Source organism: Drosophila willistoni, assembly GCF_018902025.1.
Source record: "Drosophila willistoni isolate 14030-0811.24 chromosome XR unlocalized genomic scaffold, UCI_dwil_1.1 Seg144, whole genome shotgun sequence".
In the NCBI taxonomy this organism is placed as follows: domain Eukaryota; kingdom Metazoa; phylum Arthropoda; class Insecta; order Diptera; family Drosophilidae; genus Drosophila; species Drosophila willistoni.
This window is the reverse complement of record NW_025814057.1, coordinates 8,620,065-8,641,388: the sequence shown is the minus strand read 5'-3', so window position 1 is coordinate 8,641,388 and position 21,324 is coordinate 8,620,065. Positions and strand designations below refer to the sequence as shown.

The window sequence follows — 21,324 nt, the reverse complement described above, 5'->3', positions numbered from 1 at the left end:
TTTTGTATTAGCAACGTCTTTCGGACAACCTAATTTCTCAAAGATTGGATCTAAAATAGCCACGCAATTCGACGCTAGAGGCGCCAAAGTGCTGGTGTGCTTGAAAGAGTAAGCAAGATAGCTTAAAACTTAGTTTAAAGAATTCGATTTAATAGTTTCACGGTATATTGAAGTTGTTATCGGTCTTCCTATTATTTTTATAGCTATGGTTTTATTTCTAGCATATCGACTCATAGAGAACCGATGTTTCGATGTTTACATTTATCGATAACATCAATTGTAAACAAGGAGAATAAGGTCCTTGAGAGTCCTTTAAATCATGAATCAAACAGTTACTTTATGAATTCAACAAGTGGTTGCTTATCAGCAAATTAATGGCTCGAGTAGTGTGTAGAGTCACATTTAAAGGTTTGCGTCACTAGTTTAGCCCTTCCCCACCCCCTCACGGAGTGTGTGCGTGTGTGCGTGTGTGTGTGTGTGTGAGCGAGCGTGCGATAAGGTAGCCCAAGACCAACGAGCAAACCTCAACATCATCATCATCATCACCTCAATCAGTCAAAACTCCATAAAAGTACAAATATAAATACAAAGCGTGAATGAATTCTTTAACACAAAATTAAAAGAAGGAGAAAGAAACACAAAAAAAAAAGAGTGTGATAGCCGAACTGATAAGCTAAAGACAACGACAACAACAACAACAACCAGGCAAAGAGATCGGCTATCAGACTACACCAACAATAACGAGACATTGCCTGGGAGAGACGGATAGAGGGAGAGAGAGAGGGCACGCGTGAGAGAGGTAGATTCTCTCTCTCTCTTTTGTAGACTTTGTTGGAGAGTTGTTCGCTCTACTCTGCTGCAACAACACTTGTTTGGCTTTGGCTTTGGCTTGGGCCAGGGCAGTTGGCTCAGTCTCGAAACGCATTTCAAAGCTCGTGGGTCGCTTTGTCGCTCGAAGCTCGGCGAAGCACAATTTATCGTTATTCGCGATTCCTTCGATATTGAACCCTCTCCATAAACGCGATCGACCCGGCATCTTTTGGATACGGTTTTTTCTTTTTTTTGGATTTTTAATTTTTGTCTTCTTCTAACGAATAAAATTTTTCTAACGAAAAATTTAAACTGCAAATATTGCAAAATCTAACGAAATTACGCCAACTTGGGTATGAGTAATGTGAGAATACATTAAATGAAATGTAATAATATACCTGAATATTTACCTAGATACAGGGTGAAGAGAAAAAAAAGAAAATGAAAAGAGAATATGAAGTGAAGTGAATTGAATTGAGTGTTTGTTTGTTGTATATGCATCATTATTAAAAAATGTGTGCAAAAGAATTTCTTGTTTTTTTATTTGGTAGTTAAGCAATAAATTTCATTATAAATATGACATGATAGAGAAGATATGTATTGTTGTTAACTGAAAAACCTTTTCTAATAGAGATAACGACTTTTTGCAATTCAAATACATTTCAAATACTTGGAAACTATTCACATTAATTGATTAACTTTTTCTAATAAATATATTGAACATTTTTAAATGAAATTTTATGCTTAACTTTAACAAATAAATTCATTCAAATCTTTGTAGTTATAAATCAAATTTTTTTTATCTGTTCTGTGAGTGCGTTTTGAGTAACGAAACGAATTGAATAACGAAAATTACAAGATTATAAGAAGAAAAACGTGAAAAGTGAATCAGCAGAGAACAATCAACGAAGAGGAACAAGGGATACAACAACAAAAACAACCACACATCAAGTCCAAGTCCAAGCCCAAGTTAGGGCAACGGACTTGAAAGGATTCGCCATACCATTGGCAGCTGGAATTGTATCTTGTATACACACAGCATACATACAAAACCGATACAGTAAAAGAGGATCCCTCTGCTTTTCCCCTCACCCCTTATACCGATCTTTATACTCCATCTTCATCCATGAGGCAGCAGCAACCCAGAAGACAGTGAACCGCAAAAGATACATGCCATGTTCCCACTAACCAACCGCTCTTCGAGTGGCAAAAGCAACAACGACAAAAATACCAAAACCAACATTAACAACAACAACAACAGCAACAGCAGCAACAACAACAACAACAATATTGGCACTAGCACTAAGGATCAAGTGAATTTACAAAATAATAATTGGAGCTGCAATAAAACAACCGGTCGTCGTGCTGGAAGTGGGTATAGCTACAGTTTTTTAGGTAACAACCAAAATCTCATTCACCCCATCATCAGCAAGAATTGAAACAAAAGATCAAAAATAACTTAAATTTCAAACAACATTCATTTATACAGTTAACAATTTAAGGTGGACAATTTCTTGTACGAATTTGGCTTGGCAATTTCATTTCTGTATAAATTCTTTGCAAAAGAGTTTCTGAGGGGTTTTTGTGGGGTAAAATATGAGTTTCAGATACTCAGTTATTTGAAATTTATCACTTTTTGTTTTAAACTCTTTGCTGATCAGTGTAATTGCAATTTCGTATTCTTTTTTTTTGGCGGCATTGTGTTTTTGATCTCGATTTACCATTATTACCCAAAAAGAGTCAAATCTCATTTAATTCCCTGGGGCAAGAGAATTTTAATTTCTCTCTCGACATTGTGTCTATCCCTTTTTTCATGGAACTTTTGCAGCAACAATTACAATTAATTGCAATTTTCTTTATTGTTGTTGTTGTTGTTTGTGGCTTTTACATTAAAATGCAAAATACTTTGCACTAATTTACATGTCGCGCCGTCTACAATAACAACAACAACAATAAAAGAGACCGAACAGACAGACAGACAAAAAGAGATAGATAGATTAAAGAGACAATGCAAGTCTTTTGTTGCATGTACTTGATGGGCCATGTCATGCTGCTGCAATTGGCGGTGGTAGGCGTGGGGTGGTTGGATTGGGGCGGAAGTGTAAGTGTGCATGTGAAATGCCATCAAAATTCCAAGATCACTCTGACTTTCTGAGACTGAGAGATCCAGGTTTTAAGTTTTATATTCATGTGCCTCTATCTCGCTCTCTTGCTCTTTCTCTGTCTAATTCTGTCTGTGTGTGTGTCTTCTTCTTCTATAGCTGCCCTTGCGCAATCCCCAAAAAGTTTGCCAAAAGAGTAGCCCAAGTAGAGACAGAACCTGTGGCAGGGGGAGAGGAGGGCGGTAGGTCAGACAATGTCGGCACATGCGCTTTGTTTGCTACTTACTTTTGTGTGTGTATGTGTGTGTTTGTGTGTGTGTGAAAGAATTCCCAGAAATGTTTTATTTCGAAATTTGTTAACAAGCAGACAATGCTGAGAGGAGTAGAACGAAGTGGAGATCCACGAGAAGGAGTGTTGTAGTAGAGTGTCTTGCCAGGAACAATGTTTGACCATTCGTTCTACATACATACATATACATATGTCTGTATATACCCTAACAAAGGTCTATATACATACAGATATCTATTATAATTTCAAATTCCAACTTCAAAACAATCATTTCCTAAGTTAATTGTGAGCTCGATTCTATTCAGTTCTAGTATTAAGCAAAAGTAACAAAAGGTTTTCCAATAGTTTTTGAAATTTTTTACTGTTTATTTCAAAAGAGAGTCTTAAGAGCCTTTAACCCTTTTTTAAACCATATATCAACTGAAGAAACAGCTTAAAAAACTTCTCATGATTCAATCGGAACAGTTGGAAATATTGTTTTCAAATCTTAGCTTGGGTTAAAGATTTGAACCCTAACAAGGTGGATCCAAGCTGTATACAAAGTTCTTTATTTCGTTCTGATCATTAGAATTCATGAATTTATTAGAGTAAACTGTAGTCGACTTAATTCTCATGTCTCATGCATGGAATTTTTGTTGTTTGAAGCATCTTTCAGACACACACACACGAAAAAAAGAAGAGAAAAAAGTGTATCAAGTGTTTGCGCTGGTTCTTTTGTTCCTTTTGTTGTTGTTTTGTTTTTTCTTTATTTGTTTATCCCTCACTTTGAAGGTTAAAGTTGAGTCTTGAATGCTTCGCCAAAGTTTTTTGCTTTCATTTGAATTGGCAATAGATGATATTCAATGTGATGGGTTTCAGACAGGTCCTTAATGTCGAGAACTTCTTGTCAAGCTAGTTCTAATTTTAAACTAAATTTTCATGGCGGCAACTACTCTGACTGCTAAGACAAACTAATAATTTATCTAATATATTAAATAGCCTTCAACAAATTTGAAGCAAACATATCTCATATGCAAATGTAAAATGCGCAAATGCAAAATGCAAATATAAATATTTGTACCAAATCGTGTTGGCTCATGTTGCCGCACTCTCCGATGTCGAGACTCCGACTCTGAGTCTGAGACTCTGAGACACACACTCGTGTTTAATTTTAATTGCAAAAATTGCAAAACTGACCAGTCATAACAAGTCTAATTAAGGCGCTGGCAAACAAATAACTTGCAAATGTTTTTTCCTTTTTTTTTGTGCTTTTTTTTGCATAGTCTCAATGTCAAACACAGCGACCCGCACAAATTAGAAAGGGAAATGGTGGGTGAAGAAGAGAAGCCCATGAAGAACTGCACAAAAGATAGTGGTAGAAAGGAGAACTCAAATGAACTCAACTACGTCGAGGACGATCACGACTCCGAGACTCCATGGCGAGTGGCAATGAGTTAATTTGCTGCCAAAACACACCCTCAGGGCTCATTAGTTTGAGTGAGATTTATAGGCAAATTAGTCGGAAATGCAAAACAACACAAAACGAAACTACAAAAAAAAAACTACAACAAATTGATGAAAAATGGGGAAACATTTCGCAAGCTCACTTCCTTCTTTTCAAAAGGGTTTTTGATGACAACATTTAAGGATAGAAGTTGGACATAAAAAGGAAGTTTTTTTAACAAAATGCTTTAGAGATAGTATTGGCTTAAGTGGCTTATATTATTTCCATTAAGAATAGAAATTTAGCATCGATTTCGGCAAATTTTCAATTTTAATTTTTAATTGGTTCAGCCATCAGCTTTTAAAATTTGAAACTTCAAAAAGACACAAACTTACCAAATTCTTAAAGAATTGCCGTAAAGTTTGAAGTATTTTATTTAGTATGTTAGCATCTTAAGTTGTACACCAATTTTTAAATGTTTTTCCTGAATCTAAACCAAACTCAATGTTAGTCGTCTTGTGATCTAACGACTATATAAGATTTTAGGTTGTAGGCTATTTCAGAAACCAAAAAGTTCTATTATTAGGAGACTTTACTAAAGTTATATAATATAATTATATATTCTTTTATTATATACTAATTATTATATACTTTTTTCAACACTGAAACGAATTGGAAATAAACTTACTTGACTTTAAACTAGCTAACACCCGGTTTAAAAAAGAGTCAAAATCTAGTCAAATTGTTTCTGAAACCTTTGAAAGTTTTTGTTTTTATATTTAGGTCATAACGATTGATAACGTGAAATGTGTGTGGGTTTCAGGAATTCTCTTTCAATCTAATTGAAAAACTTCAAAGGCTTGAAGGCACAAACGATGCAATTTTGGTTTCAATATATATTTCATGTGATTTATTTTTCAAATTCAAGTTCAATACAATTAACTGAACAATGATCTATTTAAAGATTATAGATAAACATATATGTACATATGTAACAAAAACTTTCAATTTTCTATAACTATGTTCAACTATTTGCTGATTGTTAAGCCTAATTTTTAAACAAAATAATTGCAAACATTACAAAAGAAAGGGAGGGAAATAAACCAAAGAAAAAAAACAAATGACTTTCGATTTATTTCTACTTTTGCGGTGACATTTTGAATGATTTGACACTTTGTCTGTGTAAGAAGAAGATATCATCCTAATCATCATCAGAGGCAAAACTCTTGTATATCTTTTCCTGCTTCCTTCTCGCTGTTTCTATCTCTCTCTCTCTCTCTCACTCTTTCTGTGTCACTGTCTCTTGTTGCTGGTTGGCTATGGCATGGGGCATCGTCTTTCTTTTTGCCGTTTTATTAACTCATTATTTTGAAATCAACTTTGCCTGGCAGGCAAAACATGTTGCAGAAGTTTTCTGCCGCCTGACAACTTGACTGCACACACAGAGGGACACACACACACACTTAAATGCTGTCGCTTGCACAACTTTCCTTTGACTCCGACTCCAAGTTGCAACTGCAATTTGCAATCCAGCAGTTGTTGTTTGGGGTGATTAAATACCCAGCACTCTTTTATTTTTCTTCCTTTTTGGACCATTTGGCAACAGATATAAATTGAATTCACATTCATTCATTGACATTCACAAGTTTTTTGTGTTTCCTTGCATATACCAATCAATTTAATATTTATATGTACATGTCTCTAATTATCGTCTTTACATGTCTATATCATCTTTCATAGCATCACCATAAAATCTCAAACGGATCATAAAAAAAAGTAGCTAGCTAGTAACTTTTTTTATTTTTAAACTTTTTGCATGAATTTTGAATGCTTTTTTTGTTTTTTTTTTGTTTTTTGTAAGATCTGAGGTTAAAAGCCGACATAAATGCGTGTTGGCAAACAAAAACAAAACAAAACAACAAAACCAATTAATTATTTGCACATTTGCTTGTTAGTTTTGTTTGTTATTGCAAAATGCCACAGCACACAACAACAAAAAAATAGATAAAAATTTATATTTCACATTGTTGTTGTTGGAGTTGGTGATGTCAGTGTGTGTTGTTGTAGGCATTGAAAGAGAGACACGAACAAGTAGCCGAGGACATGGCCACCGAAATGAATACAAGACACAAAACAATTCATATCGCATCTACATACTATATATGAATGCATGTATGTATGTACGTATATATGTTGGAGATAGGGCGATTTAATCAATGAACGAAATTTAATTGCTGATCAAAACAAAGAAAACCTTGGGTAACAAAAAAAAAAAACAAAAAGCCAAACACATGCTTGCAATGTGGGCAAGAAGGCGCCATCACAATGGGAAAAGACAAAAATGCATAATTGTGAGAATTTAATAAGCATATACATACTTATATATACATATCTTGTAGTGTTGGGTTGCTCATGAGTGAGTGAACAAAAAAGAGTTGTTCCTTAAACTGAGCAACTGAACATGTTCCTCTCGAATTGTTCTTTATTACTCACTTGCTCTTTTTTGCTCACTTGTTCTTTATTGCTCACTTGTTCTTTTTTGCTCACTTGCTCACTATTGTTAACTTGCTCTTTTTGCTCACATGCTCTTTTGCTCAGCTGTTTTTCAACACTCACTAGCTTTGAGCTGTTCATGAACAGTGAGTAACTGAGCAATGTGAATGAGCAACTGAGCAAAGTGAGCGAGTCGACTCACTTCGAAAAAAGAACAAGTGAACATGTTCACCAAATTGAGCAATGTTTACCCAACACTAATATCTTGTAAAGTGAAACATGGATTATTTCTACAGCCAAAACTACAGATCACACAAGAATCAATATATGTATATATTATATTATATTTAGTTATCACTGCTATTTTTATGAACAGCACAAAATGTTCATTTTTTACCGCTTTGCTCATTTCTGAAAAAGGGGAGACTTTTTGTTCAGTCCAAAATGGTAGTAATTTTATTATATATAAATATAGATTATAAATTTAAAAAATATTGGTGGATTTATGGTTTTTTTTAGTATGATTTAACAATTTTGAAGTCAAAGCTTAAGGGCACTGCTATTTCTTAGAACACATCTGTACACACATATATCCTTTAGGAACTGGAATAGTTAACAATGGTTGCATATTTAAATTTTTGGGTTTTTCTTCATATGTTTTTTCAATATATTAAAAGTTAATGCATTAGTATTTAAGGGGAAACCTTAAGAAAGGGTAATTATTGAGAAAGAAGAACTGCTTCAAATAAATCCGCAAGGTGGGTTATTTACCTTTATGGAAAAGCAAAAACCTTCAAATGAATTTTTACTCTAATTTCTAATCATGCAGAAATGTAGAGAAATTTTAAGAATTCAACTTAAAAGAAGAACAAACATTTTTAAACATTTAAACATGAACACGTTTATCTCTAAGATGCAAAAATATTCTATTTTAAAATTAAATCTTTCAAATTTAGCAAGGTGAAACTTTTTGGTTATCACGTTTTGATCACAATTATTATAAAACACCCTCCCACCCATTTGCAAAAATAAACAATTTAGATTGAAAATTAAATCAACGAGACGACGTAGTAAAATCTAAACATAAACAAAGTGGGAGACAGAAAAACAAACAAACAAAGAAACAAAAAAAAAAAACGTGCCAAAAACGCTTAAAAATGTTGGTCAAACATTTGTCGACTATGCAAATTTAACAAGTATCTTTAATATTTGGTCTAGAAATGCAAAGTACAAAACTATTCATAACTATGCGACAATTTGCAAAACACACAACCGAAAATAAGGGGGGAGAAAAACTGGCCAAAACACGAAACAAGCAAAACCAATTATCGTTTTTAATTATTTGTAAATATTGAACAAAAGTCGGACGCCGCTCAGTTTAGTCCCGGCACGGCGCGACGGCGCCTACCCACAAAAAAAAAACACCTTATCGAAACGTAGTGACACTCAGCAACAACAACAACAACAACCACAGTCGAGAGAGTCACAGGTGCGCCCAATCAAAGTTCAAGCCACACCACACACACACAAACTCAAACCCATTGACATTTTTTTGTCCCCTTTATCTAATCAAAAGGTCTTTGCATTTCGCGTGCCAAAAACAAAAAGTAAATGAATCATCATCTCACCAGGGGAAGGTTTTTGAGGTCATTGACAATAGAATTGGAATTGCGGACATTAAGTTTAAGTTCCGGTATCTACATATTCCTCAAACCGAACTTATTGATACCCTTATTCTGCAGCTTCTTGAACAATAAATTTAAATTCTTTAAAAAACGTATAAATATTTTCTTAGTTCAACAACAATTTCCTGTACAACAAAAAAAAAAGAGGCTTGTTTGCAAAAACCAAAAAAAAACTCACATATTGATTCAACACTTTTGCAAATTTTCAAAAATTTTCTCCTCTTTTTTTCTCGAGGACAAACAATGAGAGCTTGAGCGAATCTGTGTGTGTGTGTGTTTGTTCATTATCTTTGATTTTACATCGAGCAAATTTGTCAAATATTGTTTTTTGCCAAGACAAAATAATTTTGGTTTTTTGTCTTTTGCACGTGGGCGCAAAAAAAAAAAAAATACAATTCATAAAAATGACAAGTGCACTTACAAATTTAAATTTTAATGCTTAACTTTTTCCGCATCTTCAGAAACCGGTTGAAGTAAATGTCATAAAATTATATATATTTATCAGTCACAAGATAAGACCGAAGAGTCTATACTCTGTAAGGCAGATGTTGTTGTCCTTAAGAAGCTGGCCTCATTATCATCCATGTACCCCAATTTCCGAAAGGGTAAATCACAACAATAACAACAAAAAACGACGCCATTTAGCTGACTAATTTCCTATATAATAATTAAGGCACTTACCTTTCTTGTGGGCGTGGTCAAAATTGTTGTAATTTATTAAGTGTTTCTGTGTGTGTTTTTTTTTTTTAGTTTGTGATTTGTTTTAATTGCTAGCACAAATGATTTAACTAAAACTTTCACTCGAGTCAAATTATGGCCTAATGACTAAACACTTTTCTCCCATTGTTGTTATTTGAAAAAAAAAAAGTGAGAGAGAGAAAAAAACTTAGAGAGATTAAAATCAACTTTATAAATTCTGGGAAAAAAAATCATTTGTGCATTTTCTCGAATTGCATTTTGCACTTTCCACCTCGATTGAATTAATTTATCAAAAAATTTACCGCTACACAGTGTCAACACCAACCAAAGGGTAAACGGGAAGAGAAAAAGAAGGTGGTGGTGGTGCGGGGGGTGGTGCAACAAAAAGAAAAATAAGCATAAAACATAAAAATATTGCAGCATTAAAAGGCAATAAATTTGTGGGACAACTGGCTGACCGCCTCGAACCTGGAACCAAACACTTCCAAGAAGAACAATCAATGTTGTGGTGCAGAGGTGTAAAGAGGGGGGAAGGCGAGAACTGACCGATCGACAGCAAGAGAAGGCAACTTGATATGTGACTGAACACTGACTCCAAACCCCATAACCGCAACGACCAAACGAATACCCTACAGTCATTTTTTTAACTTGAACAATGAGTGAACAGTGAACGAAACTGCATCTACCCTACTTTTCTTGGGTATCACATATTTTTGAATACCCACAAAATGTTACTTTGGTTTGAAGAAAAACTCTCGCGCGCACGGACCAAAGTTTGATTTATGCGTTTTAAGAGATGTTGCGGCTGCTGCTGATGCTGAATGGCCGATATGAAGCCGGGCAATGGCCACAGCAAAGGCAACGGCAACGGCAACGGCAACGGAGGACCACTACCATCTCTCTTTCTCTCTCTTCAACCCCATCTCCATTCCCATCTTAGTCAACCAAGAGAGTCAGTCCAACAAGTTAAATTTTCATAAGACTCAAAATGGCACGACTATCAAACGTTTTGTGTTTAGCCTGGCTGGAGGTTATAGTAAATGCAGTTAGACATAAATTATAAGGCTCACAGAAAGACTAGAGTACACCAAACACAGACAAAGACAAAATATAAAACAAAAACTATTTAAGCCATCATCTCTGCACAGTGGTACAAAAACTAACACACTTAAATTAAACTAACTTGAAGTTTTACTGCTCAAGTTTTTATTTTCTGGTCGTTATTTCTTGATTTCTAGAGAGAATATTAATAAGGGTCGGTGTTCTTTTGTCCATGTGTTTCTTTCTAAGCAATCTAGTCTCTCAGTCAAGGATACAAAATGTTGATTTATCCTTATTGCTATTGTCGCACAACTATAAGATATATAGAAATCGGCCACAACAAAAATGCCAATGAGTGTTAAGAAGACAGATAGTTGGTGTATTTCTAGCCTAGCCGTTCAGAACAGAGAGATAAGATTGATAGAGAACGACAGGAAAAGAGATAGACATATAGATGAGTTCCTTCCAATACTTTGACACTTGTAGTTTGCCTTTTCTGCATCACTGTTTCAATGGCTTCTGGCTCTGGCCATTTGTTGCCTTCCCTTCCTTCTCTTGGTCTATGCAATGTGTGTGTGTAAATACTTAACGAAAGTCAAGCAGATGCAAATATGTATATGTAATATATATGTATATATATATATTGGAGGGCTCGGACTCAGGCTCCTCTTATAATCGGATGCCTTTTTGGCTGCAACACGACAACTTCAACAACATGTTGTTGAGCGCCTGTGTCAAGTTTAAGCCTTTGTCTCGTAAATTTTCAACATTTTATTACTATGAACTTATATATGTACATTCATATGTATGTATGTAAATAAATATTGCATCTTTTCTCTGACAGTTTCCCTGAGTTTCACACACAATGAGCGATTTATTTAGTATGCGAATTGATTAATTACAAACCGGAAGAGGCGAGGCGAGGTATTGTTATGGATAACGACAACGAATCAAATCATTTAATCAAGCTTTACATTTTGATTTGGATTATGATTATCATTATTTGTTGTTGGTATTTATTTTTCTTACACGCAAGCAAGTTTTGTAAAAACTGAAGGTTTTTTCGGTTTCTTTTTTCTGTTTTTGTTCTTTTCAATACCCTTCGCAGAGAGAATTCAATATTTCTGACAATATTTCTAAAAATATATAGAGTCATGTTTGGATCATAAAATTGAGCGTAAAGTTATGTTAGTTTCAAAAGGTTTTTTTTCTACTAAAAGCTGATTTGATCGGTGATCAATGTAATTTATATGAATTTATATAACCCTTTCTATGATTATTAATTTGGCTTGCTTTAAACGCTTGAGTCTAAATTTTGTAAAATTATGTAAATTATTCTAAAAAAAATTGCCTTGTGAATTCGCCATAATTTTCTGTTTCCAGTGTTAGGATCTGGAATTTGGCATATTTTCGACGAATGTCAAAACAATTAGTTCCAAATGGTTGCCTTAAAAAGTTGGAAAAAATTTAAGTAAAGTGTTTGGAGTGAAAAACACAGAGATGTAATTTTAGGGTGTAACTTTTTGTCAAGCAACATATGATTATTCTTGATCAGGTTCAGGAAGTCTCTAGACTTAAAAGACGATAAGACAAATTTTAGATTTATAAGTCACAAAATCAAAAAGTATATTTATTGTTTAAAACAGATCAAATTATTAGTTTTTGTATTTTTCTTTGTTTATTTTTGAAGTTGAATGTGAGATTTTCTTCCTCCCTAAGGTGAGATTTTAGATCCCAATTTAGTTTAGTTGGCTGTAATTGATAATTATAAGTTAAAACCCATGTATGTATAAGTTGTATATTTTTCAAAAACATTCGTATTTAGGGACACCCTAATGCACAATGGGCACATAAAAATTGTCAAATGTGGTTTTAATGTCACATAGATGAAAACACACATACACAAACACAGAGTCAAATATGTGTAAATGTGTTTATTTTTATGATTCTGTGCCACTTAAATTGTATGGAATTTTTTTTTTTGTTATGAACTATTTAAAAAATGTTAGAGCTGTAAAAATGTAATACTTGTGTCTTTTTCTATTTCAATTTCTTATATTTTCTCTCTCTCTCTCTCTTTGCAGGTAAGTGTTCTTTTTGATGATAATTATATTCATGGCTGAGTTAGTAAGTATTTGGCTAAAATCAATATGACAAACGACATATATGTACATAAGGGCAAACATTGGAAACATATGGCAAGAGAGAGGGAGCGAGAAGGAGAGACAGAACTCGTTTCGTTTCGCCTCTTTTGTCGGCGCGAAAAAATAACAAAACTATTTACACACAAAAACTATTGACTTAATGATTTAGTCATCAGTTTATATATATTTACGAACTTGTATGTATTGTATTAGACATCTTAGGTAAGACTGTTTTCTAGTCCAGAATTCCCCCTCTCAGCACTCCCTCATAAAGTAAGAGCCACCTCGGTTTGCCAACTCATTTAACATAATTAGGTCCAAGAAAACCAGTTCCTGATATTGCAAAATCCTTTGACTAATTGGCCAAAAAATAAATAAAGAACTTTTTTGCACTTCAGAAGGCAAAAAGCCAACAGAACAGAAGGAAAAGATTTCGTTTACCTGCAAGGAGAAATTAAATATTTTGTATACCCCTGGAAATATAGTTAAGAAAAGATCGGGCATATAACATAACATAAATATATCTTGGAATCATCTGGTATAAAAGAGGAAGCCCGAAACAGCAGAAAGTTTAATGTACAGGGTATCTTTAAGTTGACATTGTGATTTAAAGTCCAAAAACTCTTTCAAAATTTGTTCTTTGTTCTTAGAATTTGCCAAGAAATATATGTACATATGTATATATCTGTGTATATAGATGGATTTAGGAAAAAAAAACATATGTCTATATGTCATAATTCTGTCTGTGGGTAAAGCCAGACAAATAAATTTTAAAGTTTTTTTTTTTGTTTGTTCGCTTCAAACTTCCTTCCTTTTTTTTCGACTCTTTTGCAGCTTCAATTTTTAAACATGGCTAAAAGTATCTTTTTGGCAGGGTATAAAAACTTCGTCGTGGTGTGGATAGGGGTGAGGATGAAAGATTGGCCCTCTGATTGTTTTTTATTTGCAATCAACAAGAAGACGATACATTAACCCTAATGTTTAGTCATTTTGACAATATTTTTTAACACATTTTGTGGCTGTGAGTCTCGTTGCGCAAATACAACAACAAACATACATACATATAAGCAAACAACCATACATATACAACAGTATATAAATGTATGTATGTATACACCTAACTTGATACATAAACACATGAATGTACGTACGAGACTTTGTATCTAAAATCAACAAGTTCATGACAACAAGCATGAACAAAAAAATATAAGATAAAAACTTTTAAGCATCAGGCAAATAGAAACTCACACACACACACACACAAAAGTATATATATTAATACGTATATATGTATCTGTATACAAATGGCTTCATTCATTGCTAGGCCGTTTGGTTAGAAGGTAAACAGAACCCCCAAAAAAAAAAAAAAAATTAAAATCCAGTTGACTGACAAGAGTTTACCTATACACTAAGATATACATATATAAACAACACGGAAAAGAGAGAGAGAGAGAGAAAGAGATTTACGCTTTATTGGGGTAGAATTCTCTTCTCTAAAAATCAAAATTGATTATGTCACTTGACGAAACTGATTCCTCATTTTATGACAGATGATTGATATCCGTTTAAGTATGTCAAAAACTTTTGACAAAACAAAAGCCATAGGAAACAGCGTTGTGTTCTCTCAGCCCAATTTCTCATCATCATTTAGAGGAATCAATCTAATCAAGAAACAACACAAAAACTAGTGGCAAAGCCTTTTTTAAATCAACACTGCCCCCCTCTTAAATCACCTTATATTTCACTTTCACTTACACTTGAGATGCCTATATGTAATGAAAAGGAATTCGATTACCCTGCGCTGAGTAATGCGCTGACATTGGAAATTAATCGCATTGTCTTCAATTCGAATGGAATTCAATACTCACTTGAAAAATATTTGGGTTAACTGAAATCGATATCGAATTTTGAATTCAAATTACACCTGAATCCACCAAAAGTAATAAAGAGTAAACTTAAGGGTTTTCTTTGTAATTGTAGATTGTAGAATTTGTTTTATGGGGAAGTTTTGCCAAAAACAAAAGCTCAAACTATAAGTTGTATTTATTTCTTTTCTTTCAACTTGGCCTCGGCCAATATGAAATCTTCAATTTTCTTTAGATTCTCGGTAATTTTCTTCTTATGTTCGGCTTCCTCTTGGGACATCGTTTTCTCCTTGTCATCTGTTTCGGATGGTTGTTTCTCTGCCTGACTGTCGCCCTCTGTGCGCCTGCCCATTGTAAGTCTTGTGACAAGATGCGGTGGTATCCTGATGCCAGCTCCTATGCGATTATCGTTTTTGTATTGGCCCACGGCGCGTATGAAGGGTTTGAGGGGATGTCCTTTGGCCTGGGCCTCATCCATCAGCTGGCGGGCATAGTCAAAGAAAAAGACATCCTCACGCAGGCACTCCAGCTGAGCCTCACGATTGTAATTGCGACCAGGCCGGGTCTCTTCCTCGTGGCGTTGTTGCACCTGTTTATCCAGTTGTTGCCGCAATTCGTGCATACGACGCAGGTGCTCCTGGTGTTGCTCCCGCTTGAATTGGACCTGAATGAGATCGTTCTTGAGACGCAGCTCAATGGCTTGTTGTCGTTCTTGAGCAGCCTGCTGCTTGCTGGCCTTGACCAGTTCTTTTTCCTGCTTCTGGATGTTTAGACGTTGAGTTTTAGCCTCTTGACGTTGCTGCTGGCGTTTGGCCTGCTCGGCACTGCGAGCTTTCCGCATTTCCTCTAATTGCCGTTCATAGCGGGCATGATCCTGGCCAGCACTGTAGTGAAGACGTGGTGCAAGATTCTGGGCTAATTGGTCGTTTCGGCGTAGACGTTGTTGTATGCGATTACGAGCATGATCTCGTTTTAGTTGCTCCAAATGACCCTTCGCCTGATTATGCACCTCGCATTGAGTATCCTCTACCTCATCCAACATTTGGAGTCGTTGTTGCACCTGCTCTGACATTGCTAGTGAAGCCAGGGCCTCCTCTCGCCTCTGATGACGCTTGGCCGTTTGAGTTTCTTTCATCTTGGTCAAATGCTCTTTGAGTTGTTGCTGATTTCTCTCTCGCTCCTGGCGGGCTGTTGCCATTTCGTCAGCTTTTGCCAACTTACGCTCCTTCTCCCGCTCGGCAATGGCCTTTAATAGCTCCCTCTTGTGCTCACCCAACTGTTGGCAGCGTTCGGAGCGATTTTTCTGTGCCTCTTTGATGCCATTTATAACTTGCTCCTGAAAGATGCATTTATCCCGTTCATTTGCCAGCTGCTTGGCCTTGGCAAATTCCATTTGGACTTCCCGCTGCGCATTGATGCTGCCCAAAACTTCACTCTGCAAGCGGGCACACTGCAATTCGCGGGGACCTGGACGCAGTTGCTCCAACAATTGTTGCGCCTTGGCTATGCGTTCTCGTTGCCGACGCTGTTCCTCCTCTCGTGATGCTTTACTATCTTCCAAGGACTGTCGAGCGGCCTCCTCTTTATGCTTCTGCTGCTGCGATAATTCCCTGACACATTCTTCCTCCTCGGTGATGCACAGTTTGCGTCCGCCAAATTGACGTAGCAACTCCTCGCCACCCAAACGCAGCTGCTCTTCATATTGACTACGCTGCTCATTTCGCAATTGTTGCTCTAATTTCGTGGCTTGTGTGGCATTCGATTGGATGCGAGAAAAACGCTTTTGAGATATAATCACTGGTGGCTTTTCTCGTATGATAATTTGGCGACGTTCCTGTGGCAGCCAAGAATACTGCATGGTTGCCCCTAAAACTCAAAACAAATGAATGTTGAATGGTGGCAAATTGTTTAGTCAAAGTTGTCATGGTGCGAGGGGGCCGGCGGTTGTCCTTGAGACAACTCGTTGCAGAGGGTTGTAAAGTTGAAATCAAATAATAACAATGTTGATTAACTCGCAAATATAAAAAAGTGTTGACAAATCTCAGATGACTCTCAAATGTTTAACGATTTTTACTTTCAAATTTCAAAACTTAACTACTGCTACTCCATACAATCTCAAATCTCATCAGATTGATGTTGTTTTACCATTTGGAATTTAATTAATTACTCTCTCGGCTGAAAACAACAACACAAAACTGTCAACGTAAATGGCATTTAAACATTTTACTATTTTTGTGCAATTTGATGGCTTAATTATGTCCAAAATGCAACATGCTGAGGTCCATTTGGTGATGCCCGTGCGTACATTTTTGATATTTTTAATGATGATTTTTGCAATTACCTTTTAGCTCAATGATCTGTGGTGAGTGCTGATTGAGTTCATCGTTTTATGAAAAGTTTTGTCAACTCATTTCCTGATTGATCATTACCCTAAACCCTTACAAACCAAATCTATTTGGTGACGCTTCATTTGCCTCACATTCACATTTCGACCAACCAAAATAGGGAAAAGCGAGAGAATCGTAAATTTAATTAACACTTGACTGTGAATCGTCGAAATATTTAGGTATTTACGTCTGCCCAGATAGGTAATGCCCTGGACGAATACAATGAACTGTTTATAAACTTTTTTTCTTTCTTTCTTTTTTTTTTACGATATAAAGTGGAAACAACACGCACTGAAGCGAGATACACCAGGGGAAGGGGAATTGGGTCAGTGAGCTTTGTCGCTTAGAAGGTTAAAAGCCAACACAATAAGCCCTATACACAAGATAATGGTTAAGCGTCGTACCCACGAAATGATTGTAGAATATGTATACCTACATATATATGTATATAGAATAGAATAGAAGTGTATCTATTTAGGTCTAGTGGAGCGCATTAAGTTGGAAGACACAAATATTGTGCATTTAAGAGGTCTTTTGTCGAGTGGTCATTTGGAGTGACGCTATTGGGTAGTTTGAGTATTATTATACTGAACAATGATAACGAAGGCTAGAAGGAGTCGAAAATTAAATCGGGGATTAATATTCGACAGACAGTAATTGGTTGTACAAATTAATAGTAGTTGTGGGTTCAATTTGGATGGATTTCTACGCATCTAAAGATGAAGCCAAAATTGGCAAAATCAAGAAGTTTAGGTGGAATATTTAGCAATGGAACTTTCGCTTTTCATGCCCAATTTGAGGGCTCAGCGATAACCAAAGTTTGTAGACGACCGAGAAAGAGCAAATGAAAATAGACCTTATCCTTATATTTACTTATGTACTTCTTACTTGCAGCAACCTCTTCAACCATTTATTCCCTTAAACTTATCTTATCATGAAACTTATTGATTCCTCAATAGACATCAATTGATAAAATGTTAATAAAACGTCTGTCTAGTCTTCTGTATATGTACCTATATATGTATCACTTGATCGTCAAGTGCGAATGACAGACAGTTGAGAAAGAAGAAGTAAGAAGAATAACAAGCAAACAGTTTGCACACTTCTTCAACTCCTTCAATTCTTACTCCTCCCTTTACACCTCCGCTTCCTCTTCCTCTTTCAGTTGTGTCCAGTGTGTCCATTGGACTACTGTCCAGTTTCTTTTGCTTCCACTTGAATGACTTCATGTGCTGCTGACGTTGCTGTTGCTGCTGCTGCTTCGGCTGCTGGAGCCTCAAGCCATTGGAAAACTTGAAAAACTTGTCTTTGTTTCCAGAGGCAGTCGCAGAGCCATAACCACCGCAACGAACCACCAGAGTCAGAGTTAGAGCCAAGCACACGTACTTTTAGCTGGGTACTTGCACTTAACCAGAGAGAAAGAAGAACCTCAATAGCTCGCTAGGGCAACGACAGAACAAACAAACAAACAAATGAGTGCAACTGTTTCTTCTTGCCAAGCCAAGTCCAAAAGACTGGCGACAGTCGGGCCAATCCAGTTTTCTACTGAAAACCAGAACACACAACTCACATCAGAACGAAAAAACCCATTTTGACCAAAGTTGGCCAAGTTGAATCTTTTGCTGTCCCGATCTTTTTTTTTTTTTTGTCTCATCTTCTCTGCTTTGCTCCACTCGGCTTGTCCCGGCTCTGCTGATGTTTAGGGCAATTAACAAGCAATTAAAAGACGGGTATAGGCCACAGTCACAAAGAGACAGAGCGAAAATTGTAATTCAAGCATTGTAAACACACATTTTTATAAGAGTTAAAGCGAACTTGCCTTTGAACAGCCCGAAAACCCTCCTCCTGTTGGACGCGATGATACGAACAATATTTGCACGTAGATAGCATAAAATAATGAAAGATAACTATTACGTATCGCAAAGTAGTTACGCATACTTCTTATCGTTTAATGCGATCATCCAGCGGATGTTAAAATCATTTCGTAAACAATTCAATTAAGTAAATTTAAGTTATGGTTAAGGATTTGGTGGATTATGAGGTAATTAGTAGTTCTCGAATTGCTACAACTGGTTGGGAATCATAACTAAATAGGCTTAAATGAAGGATTAGGCAGATTATGAGCTTGATTTGCAGTTCTTTAGTTGCTAAGTCTGCTTGCGGATACTAAAACTAGCAGTACTTCAAAACTTAACTAAATCTTATCAACTTGAATTTTAGGTGTATTTATCTCAAAAGATACATCTAGTTGTGTGTTTTAAGAGATACATTTCGAATTTAACATATATGTCACCTGAAAAATGACCCTTCAAAGATTAAATATTTGTTTTCGTGGCGGTTATGTAAAAAACATTTTGCTTATAGAACTTTTATTTGATTGATTATTCATCAAAGGGGTTAGAAATAATGTAAATTTTGTTTTGTTTTCTGATACGATTATCCACTTCGATCCCTCTACTCATGTATCTAGCCCCATTTATGTATATGAATACTCTATATGTTAAATTTGATTTATTAACCCTGTCGCTCAAGCAATTTACAATCATATAAAATGTTTAACATTTACTTTTGCAGTGCTGAAGTATTTTCAGTGGATGACATAATCTCTGGTAGAGACCGACATTCTTTTACACCCTTTTTAAAAAACGAGCACAGTGAATTGGTTACAAAGTTTGCTCAATTTTAAAGTTGGTTATCACTTTTAACCAAGTTCAACTCCTGAACACACGTACATATATATGAGTGTATATTGTATAGGGTATAAACAGTTCATCAAGATCGGTTCCAAAAGCATTCTGTTCTTAATACGCCATTAGAACACAGAGAGCCAATCAAAATTAAAGTAATGTGCGTTTCGTTTTTCGAGGCTTTTCAATTTAGTTGGTTTTTGTTTATTTTTTCGTGGGGTTAGATCAGTTGAACCCTTTCATTATCAATTGAAGTATTCTCTCCCACAGTCTCTCCCTCTCGTATTTCGTTTGATTTCATAATTGTGTTCATAAATGACTTTTTTCGTCATGCTGTTTTGTTATTAAATGTTTCAATGTCAACCCGATCACGTTTTTATTCGTTGGCTGGCAATTTGTTTGGTTAACAATTTGAATTTTGATATGCTCTAAACGGCTTGGCAAATTGCATAGATGTAACTGACTTTTGCCTGTGTGTGTGTGTGCTTGAGGTTTAGCTTACATGAGCTTTTACATTTGCTTATTGTCATACCTGATTTTTTTGGATTAAAAAACATTTTTTGTAACCACTTTGCTTGCGACAATTTTTTTTTTGTGTGGAGGTCTTTGAGGTTTCTCATCGATGATAAAGAAGAAGATAATGACGATCTCGTTCAGTTGGTTTTGGTTTGGTTTAGTACGTTTTGCTCTATTAATCAAGTGGGCAATAATTTATAAAATCAACCAAGAAAATCTGGAAACATGATCTCAAATCAAGGCAATTCAATGACATAAATCAGACTAATCAGCCAACACAAACCAAAAAAGATTGAACTAACTTTCAATGTGATGGGATTTGGAATACCCTTGGACCTAAATGGCGTTCCCTGATGTTTTATTTGTCGAAGTTTGGAATATATTCGTGTTGCCTTCTTAAACTTTATCTTAGTCGGTTGTCAGGTAGTCAAAAATCATTCATTATACACATTTTATGTTTTTCGGTCCTTTCGATTCTGACTTAATACCTTTTTTTGGCTAAACAGTTGGCTTATTTTATTGCTCTTTCATTTAGGTACCATAAAAAGTCTTACATCAGACACGTGTCTTTGTACAAATTTCCAGATCAAGTGCCTTCATGTACATATCATGATTTCACAATAAAAAAAATGAGGAAAAAAAAACACAAAATGTAATACCCGTTTGGCCAATTCTTTAAGCATCAATCAAAGAGTATTAAAAAATGTACAAAAAAAAATCAATCACACGCTCTATTTACAACAAATTAGAAAAGAAACAACAAAACACAAAAAACTGAAACAAAAGCCGACGGCCGTGTAAAACAAAACTAGCCCAAACATAACTATTTATGTATATATGTATATGTGTTATGTGTACGATATATTGGTCAAAATATTTACAACCACGCCCATACACCACACCACACAGAAAGGAGAAAAAGAGAAAATGTGGGCAGAGTGAAAGAGAAAGAGTGTACAAAATGATATGATTAATGATAGACAGACAGTGGAAATGATGCCTTAAACATTATCAACACCAAATGAAACGCCAGAGGCCAGCGGATCGGTTTAGTATTAAAAGTGCCAGTAAAGTGTTGCATTATGTCTTTCCCCCCTTCTTCTTGTCCCTATCTCACGCTCAAGTGGCAAGACGGCGCCCACACGCGACTCATTTGTATGCAAGTCCAGCTTAGTCTGTGCCT

The 21,324-nt window shown here is 35.6% G+C and overlaps 2 protein-coding genes across 5 annotated transcripts in view; one reads left to right on the top strand and one right to left on the bottom strand.

The window, feature by feature from the left end:
* The first annotated feature begins 1,617 nt into the window (after nt 1–1,617).
* The window catches only part of LOC6639294 (protein TANC2), a 52,405-nt gene continuing 32,698 nt past the window's right edge, over nt 1,618–21,324 (top strand). The window contains exon 1 of one of the 4 annotated variants that reach the window (XM_047011994.1): nt 1,618–2,205. In XM_047011994.1, coding sequence (XP_046867950.1) covers nt 1,986–2,205 — 220 coding nt within the window. In that variant the 5' untranslated portion in view covers nt 1,618–1,985. Of the gene's footprint in view, nt 2,206–6,945; nt 6,976–21,324 lie in introns of those variants that run through there. The other 3 variants (XM_023179032.2, XM_023179027.2, XM_047011993.1) reach the window with 3 other exon arrangements.
* LOC6638594 (trichohyalin) lies at nt 14,730–16,547 on the bottom strand. The gene has a single exon (XM_002061819.2). It carries the CDS (start codon nt 16,407–16,409, stop codon nt 14,730–14,732), a length of 1,680 nt encoding a protein of 559 aa, XP_002061855.1. The 5' UTR covers nt 16,410–16,547.

Bases quoted from the DNA above. Each gene is read 5' to 3' on its own strand.
- LOC6638594 (XM_002061819.2), bottom strand. From the start codon at position 16,409: ATGCAGTATTCTTGGCTGCCACAGGAACGTCGCCAAATTATCATACGA.